The 17,991-nt window shown below is 33.9% G+C and overlaps 1 protein-coding gene across 4 annotated transcripts in view; it reads right to left on the bottom strand.

Annotated features, from left to right (window-relative positions):
* Window positions 2,274–17,991, bottom strand: part of PNISR (PNN interacting serine and arginine rich protein) — a 28,503-nt gene continuing 12,785 nt past the window's right edge. For 2 of the 4 annotated variants that reach the window (XM_005684651.3, XM_005684652.3), the window contains exons 4-13: window positions 17,345–17,533; window positions 15,770–15,993; window positions 14,125–14,296; window positions 12,777–12,967; window positions 10,291–10,428; window positions 8,549–8,648; window positions 7,767–7,820; window positions 6,526–6,696; window positions 4,183–5,269; window positions 2,274–3,936 (exon numbers count right to left, since the gene is read on the bottom strand). In XM_005684651.3, the coding sequence (XP_005684708.2) occupies window positions 3,906–3,936; window positions 4,183–5,269; window positions 6,526–6,696; window positions 7,767–7,820; window positions 8,549–8,648; window positions 10,291–10,428; window positions 12,777–12,967; window positions 14,125–14,296; window positions 15,770–15,993; window positions 17,345–17,533 (2,357 nt within the window). In that variant the 3' untranslated portion in view covers window positions 2,274–3,905. Of the gene's footprint in view, window positions 3,937–4,182; window positions 5,270–6,525; window positions 6,697–7,766; window positions 7,821–8,548; window positions 8,649–10,290; window positions 10,429–12,776; window positions 12,968–14,124; window positions 14,297–15,769; window positions 15,994–16,224; window positions 17,117–17,344; window positions 17,534–17,991 lie in introns of those variants that run through there. The other 2 variants (XR_001918536.1, XM_018053133.1) reach the window with 2 other exon arrangements.

Below are 17,991 nucleotides of genomic sequence, written 5' to 3'. Positions count from 1 at the left end.
GTTCCCCCCCTTTCAAGGCACTCAAATGTCAGAGGGCCGGAAATCTAAATTGAACATTTTTTCCGTGAGTGACCTGATAATATTCCAGACAGGGCACAGAGTATGTAGCAGGGAACTGTTAAGTCACTCAGGCTAGGCAACTTCACTGAAGAATTAGAAGAGGCAATCATTTACATTTTACTTCTGTGTGGTGGCTCAGACGGTAAAGCGTCTGTCTACAATGCGGGAGACCCGGGTTCGATCCCTGGGTTGGGAAGATCCCTTGGAGAAGGAAATGGCAATCCACTTTATTATTGCCTGGAAAATCCCATGGACAGAGGTGCCTGGTAGGCTACAGTCCATGGGGTCGCAAAGAGTCGGACACGACCGAGCGACTTCATGTTCACGTTCAACAGCCTTTCCTTGGGTAAAAACAATGATAAGTTTCGAACATTAAAGACAAAAAATTCACTGCACATTTTTTACCGGCAGGGTCAGACTGGTAAATGTTTCTGTCAATTAGTGAAATCTACTGTTCAGTAATGGTCTTTGCCTATAGCTTCTTAGTAAAATATTGACCATCTCTTAAGTGGTTGCAAATTTAAAAGTTGTCTTCAGAGCTCCCTTCCAATCTGTCTCCCAACTGAAGGCAGAAAGCTCTGCACAAAAAAGAACATTTATTAGCATGTGTGTTATTTGCTGGAGATCCCAGGAAAAAGCAAAGTGAAAGTTTGCTTTCACATCAGTTTGACAACAAAGGCAGTGATATGCCTTAATACCAAGAGGAAACAGTTTCTTGAACACCCACTGGTTTGCTTCAGTTAAGCAAAACTAGCTGACAGAGTTTTCTCTAGAAGTATAAACAAAAGGCTTTTCCAGTGATGCTTAAACACAAGTTGTGCTGGAAGGACTAGCAGCTATGTGATGTACGGTTGTCCTTGGAGTTATTTCCAGATCATCTCCATGGTCTCACCCATACTGTAAACTAGAATCTACAGTTTATTTTGCTATAAAACTAAAAATCTATTTAATATTTTGAAATTCAATTTTATAACTTTATATAAAGTTTTAAAACTCAAGTTAAGGGTAAAGTTCTCCCTTACAGGGAACAGCTTTATCTCTTTGAAATAACTCTATTATATCCACTCAGGTTTAACTGGTAAATTTCTGTATTTATAAAATTCCATACAAATTGGTAACTTAGGGTAATTTTATCTTAAATATTACCAAAATCAAAATAGCAAATAGGAAAACCCTGTGGGTGACACCTAATAAACCTTTAGGGTATAAATGTAACTCATCACACATGAGTTATTTTAAGGGCTACTAAGTTATTTTAAGCCCATCTTCTCCTTTAGGTTTAGACATTACAAATTCTCCTTAAAACTGAAGAACTTAAGGACAAGAAGTGTTTAAGACCTTATATAGTTTAAGAAAATGAGTTCCACAGTGATTCAGTGATTTGCCCAAAACCATCAAGAAGCAGAGCCAGGACAATCCAAATGAATCTATTTCCACTACACCATGCTTTGTACAGGTTAGAAACTTTAATATAACTACTATTTATACTTCATGTCTTTCTTCGAAGAAAGAGTAACTCAGACATTAAAAAATAGATATTTTTGTAAAGTTTAACTATTATGTATTATACCACTAGAAATAGATGCTTTTTAAAAAAGACATTTTACAAGGGTAGGAAACGTACACTGAAATTCCACACCAGTCTTTATTTATATTTAGGGGCCTGAAACAAATCTTATAATTACCTCTTCCAAATTACATTTTATTCTCTTAATGGTGTGGTTTACCCCCATTATACAAAAACAAGTATGATTATTAATACACTAGAAATATTTTAAAGGAAAACCTCTTAAGACAGATTTTTATTAACCAATCCAGACAAATAATTATCTCAAAAACTTAACCTATTAATTTTCTGGTGGTATCATTTTAGAAAAGATTTCATAACCAAATTATACATTAATTAATTTATGTGTAAATTTTAGCATTCACATCCCAAATCATGGAAGCCCTATTTTTTATAAAATCTTACCACTCAAGGTAAACATACTTCATTACATGTCAATGAAATGATGAATTTTCTAAACTGAAAACCCAAATATCTAACACTGATATATTTACTAGTAATCATATACATCATGACTATGCTTTTAAAACTATCTACAGATTTAAATGATAACCTGGTATATTATGGCAGAGTAAATCAAACTATCAAATACTACTTTTGGCTCTAGTTCATATCTTGCCCAAAAATGTGCATATCATAGCCAGTATTTTTCTGTAGAATTTTATTTTGAAAATATTATTTCACTTGAAGATTGTGCTAAAAAACATTTTAAGATATGAAAATGTTATACAACTTATTTATTACAAATTAATCAGATAATTAGTTCTGTAATTAGGTACATGGTGTTAAGCTCATCTACATAAAAAATATTGCACATTCTCCTTTATTTTGTCTCCAGATGTGACTGATGTCTAAACTATATAGAATTCCAAACTATTTAAAAGTTACTGTGTGAAATGTCAACTTTATAAATATCAGAACTAACTGCACTGTAAAACAATCATTTTGGTAAACATGCATTTATTCACAGTTGACTTATTTCTTCAAGATAAATGCATAACTGCTCAAAATTATTTAAGAACCTATGTAGAGGTACAAGAGCACACTATTACAAGTCTATTTCTAACTTCATTTTGAGGAAACACTGATCTTGGCAAAAACCTGGCTTACTTTCAAATGAACTATTGCTGGTACGAAGGCATACTTTAAAACTTTTCTGTGATCGGCACCTGCTCTTTCTTTTTTAAATTAAAATTTAAAAGCATTGGTTTTCAGAGGTTTATCTATTGTGGCACAAGTGAGTAATCATATAAAATGGACCCTAGAAGCAGTTCAGCATTTCAGTGCCTGCAGAGCCTCATTTTATTCATAAGTTATGACTGCCTTAAATTGCTAGACCACTCACTGATCATAATTTTAAGAAAGTGACAAAACCAAATCATTTTAATGTTATGAAATTGACACAAACCTGCATAACACAGTATGCTTCCACTGTGCTGAGGTCATATTATGCTTTAAAAATATAAACAAACATATTCAATTGTGAGTTTTAGTTCTATAGTAATCCCAAAGTGTTTAAAATACACTTTAAAACAGAAGTGGTAACTGCAGGATATAGTTCCGGACTTGAATTGCTATTAGTGTCACACACAATCATTCCTTATAAATAATTCTAGTGGTGCACTGGTCTGATTGATTCCAGCAATTTCATTAACAGGAGTGAACCATACTTTATACACAGAGAATATATTACTTGAAAATCCCCCAAACAGGAAAAATTTAGAAAGCTCTCAAATGCTTCCAAATGAAAAGTAAAGATCTGTTTCTGGCCCTCTTCACATCCTTATAGTTGGAATCTGACAAAAATCCATGGGTACAATTTACAAACTTTGACAAACTATTAAGTTAAAACCATTTTCTTTGGGGGAGATGAGAGGAAGTACCTTTAAAACCTGTTATACAAAATTCCAGCTGCCTTTTTATAAAAGTACGTTCCTTAGACTAAAATCATAAAATTAAGGTGCAAGAGTTTAACAAAAATGAACTAAAGAGCTTTATTGACATCACAGTACATTCAAGAATAATTTTAAGAACATTACAGCTGAAAGAGAATGGCATGTTTATAGTCTTATTATGCACTATTTTTTGAAAAAAATGTAATAGAAAGAAATCCTATTAAGTAACTTGGAGCAGCATTTGAAAAAAGTACACCTATTTACAGATTAAAAAAAAAAATTCTGGTTTCACCTACACAGCCACAATATGCCTCTATAATGAGACAAGCCCTTAAAACTCATGGAATTTTTTAAACATCATGGCATTCTTGCCACATCATTCCTCAGCGTTTACGACGGGGAGGGGTTGTTGATCTGAAAAAAAAAAAGGGAAAAGATAAAATTTAAAAATAAAAATGTATTTTATGCTAAAGAATCTGCAATTTTCAAATAAATATTATTATATAGGATTTCTAAAATTACTTATGATTATGATCATTTATCAAGTACCAAACTGAGTTTATTAAAGAGAGAGAGAGAAAGGACACTTTCAACTTTGAATAAATTCAGTCAAATTTTTTTTTTTTAAAATCAGACAAAATACTTTAAAAAGTATACTACCTTGATCGGGACTTAGACTTGTGTTTGCGGCTTGCCTTCTTACCAGACCTTTGAGATTTCTCCATGGATCGCGATCGACTATGTTTAGGCTTCTTAACCTTCTTTTCTTTGCTACTTCCTGGAGATTCAGAACTGCTCCTTCCACTAGAATCAGAGCCTGAATGTTTTTTACTGTCTTTGGTAGTGCTTTTCTTACTGTCCTGTCTAGAATCATGTCTTATGATTTTAACAGATATAGAACCACTCCTAGAGAACGTTCTTTCACTTTCTCGTTTCCTTTTTAACCTATCATCCTGACTACTGAACTTAAAGTCTTTTTCTTCCCTTTTTTGTTTCTCTTTTCTTTTATCCTGTTCACGTTCCCTTTCTTTGTCTTTCTTTTTCCTATCTTTATCTATACTTCGACTCCTCTCCTTTCTCCTCTCTTGTTCTTTAACCTCACCTTTATGCTTATGACTGCTTCCACTAAGACTTCCACGTTGATCATCAATTTTACGTCTATCCCGACTCCTACTACGACTGGACCGATTGGTTCGCCTATCCCTTGAGCGACTTCTACTTCTACGTCTCTCTCGGGAAGGACTTCGATTTCTTCGTCTTTCTCTTTCAATGCTATTTCTATTAGATCTCCTCCTATCTCTAATCTTTACTCTAGCCCTATTGCTCTCTATTTTAATCCTGCGAGAGTAACTTCTACTCCTACTACGCCTAGCTTTAATTGTTGGAGATCTACTCCTACTATGTCTCTTTTTCCTTTTAGGAGAAGAAGATCGGGAAGAAGTGCGACTACTACCTGAGCTAGAACTGTATGAAGAGCTAGAGACAGAACTACTAGTACTACTACTTCGGCTATTGCTACTAGAACTACCACTACTAGAACTTCCTGATCGACTCCTCCCTTGTTTCTCTTTTTCTTTATGTTCTCTTTTTGGTTCTAAAACTGACGTAGTTTCATTTGAAGTTCTTTTCTTTTCATTAACCACATCACCATCTGCTTCTCTTGCTTCTAGAAGTGATAAACTATTTTGCTCTTTATGGATAAATTCATTCATCTCTTTTGTAACCCTTTCTGATTGTTGCTTTTCTTCTGAAACAGAAAAAGACAAAAATAGTAAGACAGGCAAACATACAATGAAAAAACTTCCATACTAGCAAATTTCAAGCTGAAAGACTATAAAAATAGAGCAGTACTGTTCAACAGAAATAAAATGCAGTAAGCAATTCAGGATTTTTTAACAGCTACTAAACACTTTTTTAAAAGCTACTAAAACGAAACCGGGTTGAAATTAATTTTCATATTTTATTAACCCAGCATATAAAAAATATCATTTCAACAGCCAATGAGTTAAAAAGAAAACCGAAATATTCTGCTCTTTTTTTTTGTATTGTAAAGTCTTTGAAGTCTAGTGTGTATTTTATACCTACAGCACATTTCAGTTTAAGCTGGCTCCATCTGAAATGCTCAGTAGCTACATGCAGTTAGCTACCTGTCTGGACAGTACAACAATGGAGCACCAAAGTGCAGAGGTACCGTAAAGCAGGTAAGAAAACATTTCCCTCTTACACAGTAAAGCAACCTGAAGGTAAATTAGTAGTTTATAGGAAATTTTTGGCTGTTAGCTCAGTAATTACTTCTGAGATTGTCCAATAAGATTTTTCAAACAATAAAGTCTACGTAAATATTCTTTCACTATTCCTAGTATCATTATATAAACTAAGAGCTGTACACATGTATAGCATTTTACATAATTAAATTCTACAGTGAAGTTGTTCAGTTGTGTGTGACTCTTTTCGATTCCATGGACTGTAGCTTACCAGGCTCCTCCGTCCATGAAAATTTCCAGACAAGAATACTGGAGTGGGTTGCCATTTCCTTCTCCAGGGGATCATCCTGACCTGGGGATTGAACCTGGGTCTCCCACATTGCAGGCAGATCCTTTACCCTCTGAGCCACCAGGGAAGCTCAACTGAATTCTAAAAAGTCCTCTACTGTCCGTTAGCTACAAATTACTCTTCAATACTTTATAATGTATTCCTCTCAAAAGTCTTTTCATTTTAGGAACTTCAATGAGAAATAAAAAGACACCAAATAGCTTAACTTACAGTCAATAGAATTAATGTCTCCCAAAACAGAAAGTTTAACTTTCATAAACTACATACTTTGAACAATATAATTAATTTTTACTTTTAAGTTTGATAAAAATTGCAAATGAGTCAAAAACCTTAGTTTCAATTACGTCACATAGCTTTGATTCTATCCTGTTATTTTTAGGTTGGTTAAAAAATAATAAAAAGAAATACAAACTGAACTGTACAAACACTAAATGAGTCTAAAAGATATACCTTCCATCTGTTTATCATGTAACAGCTGCTGTTCTTTTTCTTTTCTCCAAAAAGCTTCCTGTTTTTGCCGGATTCGATGCCGTAATTCCTCATCATCAGTGTCAGATGATTCAGAACCTCGGTTGCTCCTCTCATCTTCACTGTCTCCTGATCCATAACCACCCAGTCCACCTGTGTGCATAAAGCCCAGTCTATCACATGTAAACATTATTCTGTGCACTAAAAACTTTTTAAGGTCCGAGAAGAAAGCTCATTTCTTTTTTCATTGCCTTTTCTTGGAAGAATATGCTTATTCGGGGTGGGGAGGAGTACAAATTACAATGCTTAAGGAGTATACAGAATCCTCAAGAAAACTGATACTTAATATCTTATTCTTTCAAGAATATTTCATATATTGCTCACCATAGGGAATCTTGAAAATGACTGTCTTATTGTCCCTGCTAACCAACAAAACCATTTAATAGGGCAGTAACAAAGCCTTACTAAAGCATAATCAATTCAAACTACCTTACACAAATTTACCACGATCCTGAAAATATTTCTAAAATTAACTCTTTCACTGTTCAAAGTTCAAAAATCCAAGGGATGCTAAATATTTTTTTCTAACAAAATTAGAATACTGTAATTCTCAATGGTACAGAAATGGCAAGGCGCTATGTAACTGCTCCCCACCCTGAAGTGATCTAGATAGTAGTCATAACAAAATCATATGGGCATTTGGTTTTACCCATTTCTGCTGATCCTCACAAATATTAATTTGAAATGCAGATGTGGAAAAGGCAAGTTCAAGCTTTTATACACTTGATACTGTATCATGCAAATGGCAAATTATGAACATCACTACTATCACGCTCTAAGATAAACCCTTTCCTCTATGGTAAACTTGACTTGCTACAATATAATCTAAATAAAGGTCCTTAAAAGCATTTATGGATAGGTTCTCCCCTAAAGCATGTATTCAATAATTATGAAAGTGAGCTTAAATGCTATCATGGCTAAATTATATACTATTACAACTTGTACTAATAAACTATTAATTAGTCACCACATTTGTAATAATCTCACTGTGAATGCTTTAGTTAAAAAAAAACAAAAGCAAACCTTTTAGAGACTGATATAACCCTAAGACCTAAGTTTTATACACTGAGTAGGCCCAGTAGTTTCTAAACAGAACATGTAGAGAGACAAGGTAAGTGTGATTTTCCCTTTAAGGCCCTCTCACAAATAAGGAGAATACTTACCGAGTCCAGTGAGGGAAGCCAGTGCACTGGACTGTGCCAGCTGTTTTGCAGGAGCTTTGTATCACATCAACAACAGGAACAACATGTTAACACAAATAGCCACGATTTCATAGTCATGAGAGTCTACGGTATTGTTAAATCTACTACTATTGCTGCTTTTTGGGGAGAGAAGAAACATTAAAAACATAACATTCATTTTAAACCAGTAGTATGTCTGGCCTTGAAATTATAACTCTGATGTGAGCTGAAACTGGTTGATAATGAGGGAAAATGTTGACCAATACACTGGTATTTTTATTTTTGAGATATGGACCATAACTAAAATTTTCTTTCAATATACTTTTTAAGTGTTACTAAAATTATGGGAGGGTGGGACATATTACTTGCTTCTGTAAGAATTACAAGTGGTAACTGTGAAAATTCTGAAGGTTCATAATTCAACAGTCAAACTAAATGCATTAGAAATCATACACCTAATACCATGGTATCTATATAGTAAAAAAAAAAAAAAAAAAATCAGGTGAAATTGAACATCAAGAATTTTCCACAGTACGTGTTATAGAACAACAGCAAAATTGCTAATTTGTGCTTAGGCTGATAAAACAAAAATATATGTATAGTTTTAATATGGTGTCTACAAATCTAATATTTCCCAAAGAGTTAGAACATGCAAGAGGATCCATAATCTGCTAGTAATTCAACAAGGACAACAAAAAAGTCCAAAGTAGCCACCAAAACCAAAGAGCCCCAGATAAAGAAAACCAAGGACACCCACAATATACCTTTCGTTGCTTTCCGGTGTGCGTCTTTGGCTATGTAATAAATTTCTTCGTCTGTGACATCTAGTAGAATTTCAGTCAGAAGCATTTTTGTCAGCAACATCTAAGGAAGGATATTTTATACATTTGTTTTTTATTCCTAATTATTACAGTTACTAACACAGTTTGACATTTTCAACAAAATTAAAAGGCAAAGCCATTTTATAAAACATTTTTAAAGATCAGATTAGCTATTCCAAGAAACAGAGTATCTTGAAAATTATTGTAAATTATCAGAACTTTAAAAACATTTTAAATCATATGGATTAAAATATATATAAAATTTATCTATAAAGCAGAAACGCTGAATTCTAATTCTGGAGACAAAACATATTTTTTTAAGCCCCTATTAATAAGTTTGCAGAAGTGTTTTAAGTTGAGAGGAATATCCTTTCACTTAATAATATTATTAGTAAGCACCACAATACTAGTTTCTTATGTCACTTCGGAATTTACATTAACCCTCAGCTCAAAATAAAATCTAAGGGGAAAAAACAAGGAAAATAAGGAAATGGCAATTATTGCATTTTGTGAAATGAAATTCTTTTTTTCTTTATTACTATCGTATAGCATACAATAGACTTGAAATAAGAGCTGCATTCTAGCACTCGTTTGGCTACCAACAGCTGTTTCAAATGTGCACCTCTCAGGGATCCAGATTACTCATCTACTAAAATAAGAGTACACCGAATCAGCATCATCTAAGGACATTCCAAAGATCACTGACCAACCAACATGAGAAACGCAGCATATTATATACCCAATCTCAGAAATCTACAGTACACATTATAGACATTGAAGGCTGTGAAGTCTTTCAATGAAACATCTTTAATTGTGTTAAACCTGTTGCTGCTGTTAAGTCGCCTGTGTGACCCCATAGATAGCAGCCCATCAGGCTCCCCCACCCCTGGGATTCTCCAGGCAAAAACACTGGAGTGGGTTGCCATTTCCTTCTCCAGTGCATGAAAGTGAAAAGTGAAAGTGAAGTCGTTCAGTCGTATCCGACTCTTCGCCACCCCATGAACTGCAGCCTACCAGGCTCTTCCGTCCATGGGATTTTCCAGGCAAGAGTACTGGAGTGGGGTGCCATCACCTTCTCCATGTTAAACCTAGAGCTTCCTAAATTTATTTTTCTATACATTCTTTTAATCTACAGTATACAAAAAACATACTTTAGAAAATAATGTTGTGCTTAGTCACTCAGTCATGCCTGACTCTTTGTGACCCCATCCATGGACTGTAGTCCACCAGGCTCCTCTATCCATGGGGATTGTCCAGGAAAGAATACTGGAGTAGGCTGCCATGCCCTCCCCTCCAAGAGATCTTCTCCCCCACAGATTGAACCTAGGTCTCCTGCATTGCAGGCAGATTTGTTACCATCTGAGCCACCAGGGAAATGGGTCTCATGTAGTATTAATAAAACACTATTTAATCATGCTGTTGATATTAGAAAATGTGCTTAATAACTGCTTTATAAGCTGTGATTTCATATACTATGAGTTACTTGGATTTTGCAGACACTAGTGCCCAGCAAATATACATCTTATTACTGTTTTACAAGTTCCCAAGTTTAAGATAGCCAACCAAAAATTTTTTTTTAATTATTAACAAGATAAATCCTACAATATAATGCTGAATGTCATTACATCCCCCTCAAAATTTTTTTAAGCCAGTACATGGTAAAGGTAAGAAATTTAACATTCTACCATTTGATACTCTTTCTCTTCTTCAGTCATCTCTGGTTCACTTTGCTCTTCTTGAGGAACTGGAGATGGACTTCTGGTGACTTTTCCACTGCTTGCAGCCTCAACGTTTTCAGTATCTTCATCTTCCTCATCACTATCCTAAAAAAAAGTAACAGCACTTTTTGGGCCACCCAAATTCATGCTTATGTCATAAAATAATTATCTTAAATATTCTATTTTAAAACCCCAAATTAAAGTCTATGAAACAGATATAGAAAAATGAAATTTCTCTCTAAATAACACTTTTGTGCTACAGATCTCATGTGGTAATTTAAAGAGAGGAAATACAGGATTACAAGATGGCTTGTGAGAATCAATTTCAATTTTTTCCCTTAGTTAAGTTTTCCTAAGATAAATAACTAGAAGCACATCATGCCCAGAGATTGATTTAATTAATATACATTATATACGATGGTCCTGAGATGAGTGGTATGTAGAATTTTGGATAAATGGGCCACAGTCATATACTCCGTATAACTTTTATAGCTGTAAATTTAAGCTTTTTACCTAAAATCATGTGACTTAAAAAAAAACAAAACTAAAGTCAGTTTCCAGATCTAAACTGGTTACTGAAATTTGCTTTTTTTTTTAGCTATATAATGGACAGATAAGCAAGAAATGAGGCTTACTTCAGATAGAGGAAATACCAGTAGTTTGTCTCTGTATAGTGTTAGGTTTTCAGTATTCAGATGGCACATCTTAAAAGGTAGATTCTTCTTCAGGCAAAGAAATACTCCACAGTCACTCTTAACAATTGTACTAAGTAAAAGCCAAGGTGATCACCTAACCTAAAAAATACTATGGAAAGACTATTCGAACCAGAGGAAGACTACACGTAAAAACAAGTCCAAAGGCATCTGGGAGAAAAGGGAGGACAATCTCCAGTTTTGAGGGGTTTTTTGGACACTTAAAAAAAAAATCAAACTGGGAAATCTACTATTTCATGTAGAGATTAAAAAAATTTTTTTTTTCTTTTTAAAGATAAATTTTAAAAGTGGCAGCCTGTTGTTTCTTATCTTAATAACACCCAGAACAAAATCACATCTTTGGTATCGTTTTGTTAAAAAAAAAAAAGTAGCTTATGGCATTCATGGAATCGAAGCAAAACCAGTACCTGATTGAAGTGAAGTGAAAGTCACTCAGTCCGACTCTTTGCGACCCCAAGGACTGTAACAGTCCATGGAATTCTCTAGGCCAGAACTCTGGAGTGGGTAGTCTTTCCCTTCTCTAGGGGATCTTCCCAACCCAGGGATCAAACCCAGGTCTCCCGCATTGCATGTGGATTTTTTACCAGCTGAGCCAACAGTTAATTGGCTGTCCTTAAAACTTACTTCTGAAGGAAAAAAATGGCCTTGGGAGGAAGAAGAATTTCCTGAATTGCACACAGGCCACTGCTGTGGCAGTCAAGCTGCTAAAAACAAAAAAATTCTCAAGCCATTCATGCCATCTAACTGATAAGAGATTTAAAGAGTTAAAACCTTATGTTACTTTCAGTACCTGTCAAAAACTAAGCTATTATATCCTTGAGTGTAAGTATAGCTGCTTTATAGGCCATCACTGGGGAGTTCACTGTACTACAATGAAGGAGCAGAGATTTGTTTGTCAAGGTAAAACCTATTATCTAGCATCTCACTGAGTAGTTTCTCTCTAAAATGAAACATTTTATATATTTGCTGCCCTCTTTTCTCCTTACTACCCTCAGTAACATATATAAAAATAAACTCCAATATACTTAACTGAAAGTTAATCTCAAAGATACTACTCTAGTACTTTTCAAAGACTAAATTAATACCTATTAATTTTCATAAACTTTAAAAAGTTGAAATATATTTGATTTACAATGTTTCAGGCATATAGCAAGTGCTTTAATAGACATTTTTTTTCAGATTCTTTTCCATTATAGGTTATTATAAGATACTGAACACAGTTTCTATGCTACACAATAGGTCTTTGTTTTTTATTTTATATATAGTAGTGTACATCTGTTAATCCCAAATTCCTAATTTATCCCTCCCTCTATCTTTTCCCTTTGGTAAACATAAGTTTGTTTTCTATGTCTGTGAGTCTATTCTGTTTTTTAAGTAAGTTCATTTGTATCTTTTTAGATTCCCCATATGTATTCTTTTAGATTCCACATACAAATGATATATTGTAGTTGTAAATGGTAAACTGGTGCAGCCACTGTGGAAACCACCTACAATAGCCAAGACGCAGAAGCAACCTAAAGGCCCATTGACAGACGAATGGATAAAGATGTGGTATGTGTGTGTATATACATATATACACACAAAGGAATATTACTCAGCTATAAAAAGGAATGAAATAGTGCCATTTACAGTAACATGGATGGACCTAGAAATTATCATACTAAATGAATTAAGTCAGAAAGTCAGTTAAGTTTTTCACATAGATGTCACAAGGAGTTCAGATCAAGAAAGTCTACTTACAAATTTACTTCTCTGAGGTAAACGAGGGCCATCTCCTCCTTCAGCATCATCTGTGGCCTTCTTTTCTTTTTTGGACAATTGTGAACGTTGTTGCTCCATTCTTTCTTTCTCCAACTTCTTCTGCTTTTCACGTTCCATTTTTTCAAGACCTTCTCGAATCCAAGCTGGAAGAGTCCTGCGTTTTACTGCATCTGTTTCACATGGGACAAAATATTCATGTCAGTTAAGCAAAAATCATAAATGCATGAGTTCTTTATTCTTAAATTTCTATAATCCTTGTAGGTTAAAAAAAAAAATGTTGGTGCCCTTTAAGTGCTTGTAGAAAATATTATCATTCTCTAGCAAGGCAGTGGTAATAAAAACAATTCACTAAACATTATGCTTTTCTTTAAAATCATCACTTATTTTTTAAAAATAAATAAATAAATAAATAAATAAATAAATAAATAATATCATCACTTTTAATAGCAAAAGTAAATATGGCTTTAACGCTTATAATGTGCCAGAGCACTGGGAGAGTCCATCATCTCACTTAATCTTATAAAAGCCCTAAAAGAGCACTTGATCTTTTTTAAGTGATGCAACTGATGCTCAAAGAGATTAAGTGTTGTGTTCCAGGTTATAAAGACAATAAGCAGTGATGTGGGCTAATTCAGAGCCAACTGTTATACTATGCGGTTTCCTAAAATATTGAAAGAATTACAAAACCATGAGCCTTCATATTAAGAATTCATTTGAGTATTATTCCTTAAGTTAAAAAAGTCAGAATCTTTCTATTAATAAAATGTCTACTTTGTGACTTAAAAAAGAAAGACTTAAATGTCCATTAAGTGCTAGATTTGGATTTCCAGATAAAAAGGAACATATATAGGTAACTTACTGATGGCAATAAAATAGTTCTATTTTGTTATTTAAAAGTTAATTTTTTTTGCCAAAATACTATGGAAAGTGAATGAAATAAATCAAAGAAATCAATCTGACAACAGTATATCCAATGAACTGAGAGTGGAAAGAGTCCATAAAGAGAGAATGAATAAGTTTTAAAAGGGGGAACTGATCATATATTGGCAAAATGTATCTAACTATCAACATCAAGAAATATTAACATGTTATGGTTATGATAAATTTAAATTTTATAACAAAAGATTTAAAGAAAATTATTGAAAACTAAGTATTATTAGATAGTATCTTTTTTATAATTTTAAGATTTATGACTATAAAATGGCAGGACTTTAAAGTATCAGTTCCTAACATATGAGAGTATTAGAACAATTTAAGAAAACAAAGCATCCTTTTTACATCATCAAGAAATCATGCCAATTGTGGTTCCCTAAATTTAAATAGCTACCAATTTGTGGTGGCTCCTGCTTCACAGGAAGTGCAATAGGTGAACGCTGCCGATCCCTGAATGACGATGGTCTTTCTCTTCGATTCTGGGGAGGTGCCGGAGGTCCTGGAGGTCCTGGTTGCCAATAAGGAGGATGAAATCCACCTTGCGGTGGACCAAAAGCAGCCCCATGCTGAAAGAGTATTGCAGTTTATTTTTCTTCACATTAATACAATATACTCTCTGGGACACACGTGTGTTATGAACTGGGACAGTAGAAATCCATGTGTGCAGCAAATCCAAGATTTCCATGGTTCTAATATCCACCGATATTTCTGTAGCCCTAAGAACCTAGGCTTACTTTTCTTAAGAAAGATAAAGATTTTCTGCCTATGTAAATCAAAGAGCCATGTAAAATCCAGTTTTTAATATACTACATTCAAGAAGTATAGAAAAGGATATATATTAATATGAGCTTTTTCATTCTGAATCCATTTATCAACTACTCCTTCCACTACCAAGAAATCAAATAAATGTCAATTTTTCGGTAACTAGAAAATTACAGGAAAAAAAAATGAAATCAATTACAACTTCCTACTTATGAACTTGTTATTTCTATAATCTTGCAAGAAATAACTAATCAAAGATAAAAGCTACTGAATCATTGTATTAATTTTTTTGTTGTTGCAATTTTGCTATTTTCAGAGGCTTTTCCAAGACAGATGCCAACAGAGCTTTTTATCTTGTTAGCATGGGGATCTATGAGCAAATGTTGTGTGAGGAGAAGCTCCCCATGACTACATTTTTTCAAAACAAACAAAAGCTGTCATATCTGTATATCAAATATTCTTATAAAAAGGTATCTAAGTACGTATGAATAAGGGGAGTACTGTCTGAAGGTTAATATTGTTCACATTTATGACCATTATCCATATAATTAGTGAAACAACATATGGGTTTTTTTCCAAAATTTTAAATGATAGCTTAGTTTAAAGGTAACAAATGGCAATCAATTATTTCAAAATAACACCTAGCACTGTAATTTAGGGTAGACTCTGGCAAAGTGATTAGAGAAAATAAAGCCCCACATGACACTATTCCCCATAGAGTTCTATGTCCCTAGGAATGAATCAGATGCTACAAAGGAAGTATGTACAATTCCATTAACATGTCATGTTAGAATGGGAAAAAAAAAAATGACAACACTAGAAAAAGTCTTACCCTACACAGCAGAAGGAATTGCATTTAGGAAGATGATCTATGTTCTTCATGTATTTTATTCATGTCTTAACCATAATCTATTTTTGATAAATAATGTATTCAACTACTGTGCATTTTCTAAACTTTATTTAATATTTAAAGGTACCATCTTGAAATTATAAATTAGAAAACAAAACATCATAGCTATTGCACTTACACATTTCTCATTTTATCCAATTTTTTCCCTAACAGTCTTTTATACCATTTTCCTAAGCAAATCAAAACCCAGAAAACAAAAACCTAATGATTTTAATACTCAAAAACTAGTAACTTTTTTGGACACATACGTGCTTATCTGTACAAGACTGAAAAGTGAAACACATATCTTAGATACTCTTGATGAGACACTTCCAAAGAATGGATTACGTGCACATCTACAATATTAAAGCAACAAAATATCTTTCACCTGATAGTCAAACTGGTTCACTGGCCCCACTGCAAAATTATCGGGTGGTCCACCAAAGTTGTGATTGTTCTGGTTAAATATATGCCTGTTGTCAGGGGCAAATTCCCCACTGTCCTGACTGTTGCTGTCTTCAGAAGGAGGAACAATGTCCATTGGGCCTGGTGTTGGTGGCATCCATGGCTGATCTGGAGGGGGGTGTGGGGGCTGCTGATGCATTCCCCATTCTATTTAGGATTCAGGCATAAAAACATTCAACAGGGGGTTATAACAAAATCAACACAAATTTTTAAGATCTCAAGAAAGCTAGACTTTTCAGTAAAGAAACAGATTAAAAAATCTATGACTTCTTGGTCAAATTCCTTTTGTATATCTTAAAAATAAGCAATGAATCTAATAAATAATTCAAATGCGCTAACTACTACTCTAATTTATACTCTAAACAAATGGAAACCAAATACCCAAAATTACTTTTAATGAACATAACAAAATTTAAAGCAAATTTTTGTTCAATTTTTCTATTTGTGTTCAGTAACAATACCATAAAAATAATACCTTCAGATTTTTATATAATTTCTTTCTTCCATGAACACATTTATCCTCACAACATCCCTGTGAGGTAGGAAGAAATCAGGTACTATTTTCGCCAATTTCAGGAGGGGAAACTGAGGCACACGGAGGTTTAAATCACTTGCCTGGGACACAAAGCCAGCACAGTAAAGTTGGGGAATGAGAATGCCAAGATGAATCATCGATGAACTTAGGAACCAAAACATTTTCAAATGTGGGAAAATTTGGCACAGACTCAAGAAAACTAGAAATGAACTCTCTCTCAATATTAAAGATTAGAATATTCATTATTATTTTAAAAGTGATATCAGAGGATTACTTCTTGAGTTTTCCATTCTCACACTGAGAAACAATAAATATTAATAAGAAAATGGAGCTATGACTTCACTGTTAACATACTCAAATGTAAGCTTCATCTGTAAATTGAAGTGATTGTTAAAAATAACACAAGTCAGAAAACTGAACTAGCATCAAGGAACCTAAATCACACTATAAAGTAAAAAAAGCAAACAAACAAACAAAAATATACAGATAAAAACTTATGGAAGATCTTTACTATCTGAAAAAAGGGAAGAGAAAAATGAGCAGATGGTAGGGGCAGAGTATATTTGACAGACTAATCTGTCAGAAAATGACACAATTTTTCTTTAATTAGAGACTAGACATGTTTTGCTCTGCCAGTGCTGCTGCTGAAAAGCCAGAGGTTGCAACAGAGAGACATAGAATGCTCTCTTCCCTAGATGCCAAGTGAGGTTTCCAGTGTTCCCAGCCCCTGTCAGCCTAGGAATGAAGAACCAAGAAAAGAATCAAACTGAGTGCCACAATGCTAGGAGAATGAGTATAGAATAATTTTAACCATAAAATTTCAAGGTCAAATCTAACTGAAACTACCTAGTCTTCAAGAAGTATTCAAGAAGTCATAAAACTAAGCAGATTAAACAATTTACTTTTAATCCTCATTTTATTTTAAAATTGAGTCCTAAAATTTGGAAAACATAAACAACAAACCTGGTTGCCACATTCTGTTAAAGTTTGAATCCCCTTGGAAATTCCCATGATTATTTGGACCAGACTCCATTGCAGACATATCCTGTCCATTTGGCATCATTCCTGGTGGTTGTTCTACCATGCTTTGCTGTCCTGAAGCTTCTCTTTGGGCAATCCAAGCTTGAGCCAATGCAGCCCAGTCAATCTGGCCTAACAAAATTTAACACAGCAGAATTTGACATTCAGAATGTAGGAGCTAAAAGAACGTGCCTCTATGTAAAAGAAGCATTTGAGTTAATCTTTACTAGAGATTTTAAATATTATAGAATGTTACAGTGGAAAAAATGCTTAAAAATAATGCATATGCAGGTTACAAAATGACTTAAGACACTCAGAAAAGGACTTTACAAAATGACCAATTTCTAGTATTACTCCTAAGAAAATGTATTCCCTGTACCTTAGTTCACTGGATTTTTAAACTCTTTTTAAAAATCACTATAAGAACAAATGATTAAACTCACTCTTTCTCAGACAGGTCCCATTCAGGTCTACACTGGATCCTACACACCTCAGGTGAGTATAGCTAGCTATTTCTGTTCCTTCTCAGTCACCTTTGTTTAGCATCTTTAACTCCTTTCTCTAGTCAAAATATATCTCAACAACTTCTT

The sequence above is a fragment of the Capra hircus genome, chromosome 9 (assembly GCF_001704415.2).
Source record: "Capra hircus breed San Clemente chromosome 9, ASM170441v1, whole genome shotgun sequence".
Lineage (NCBI taxonomy): Eukaryota > Metazoa > Chordata > Mammalia > Artiodactyla > Bovidae > Capra > Capra hircus.
This window is presented reverse-complemented; position numbering and strand designations above follow the sequence as displayed.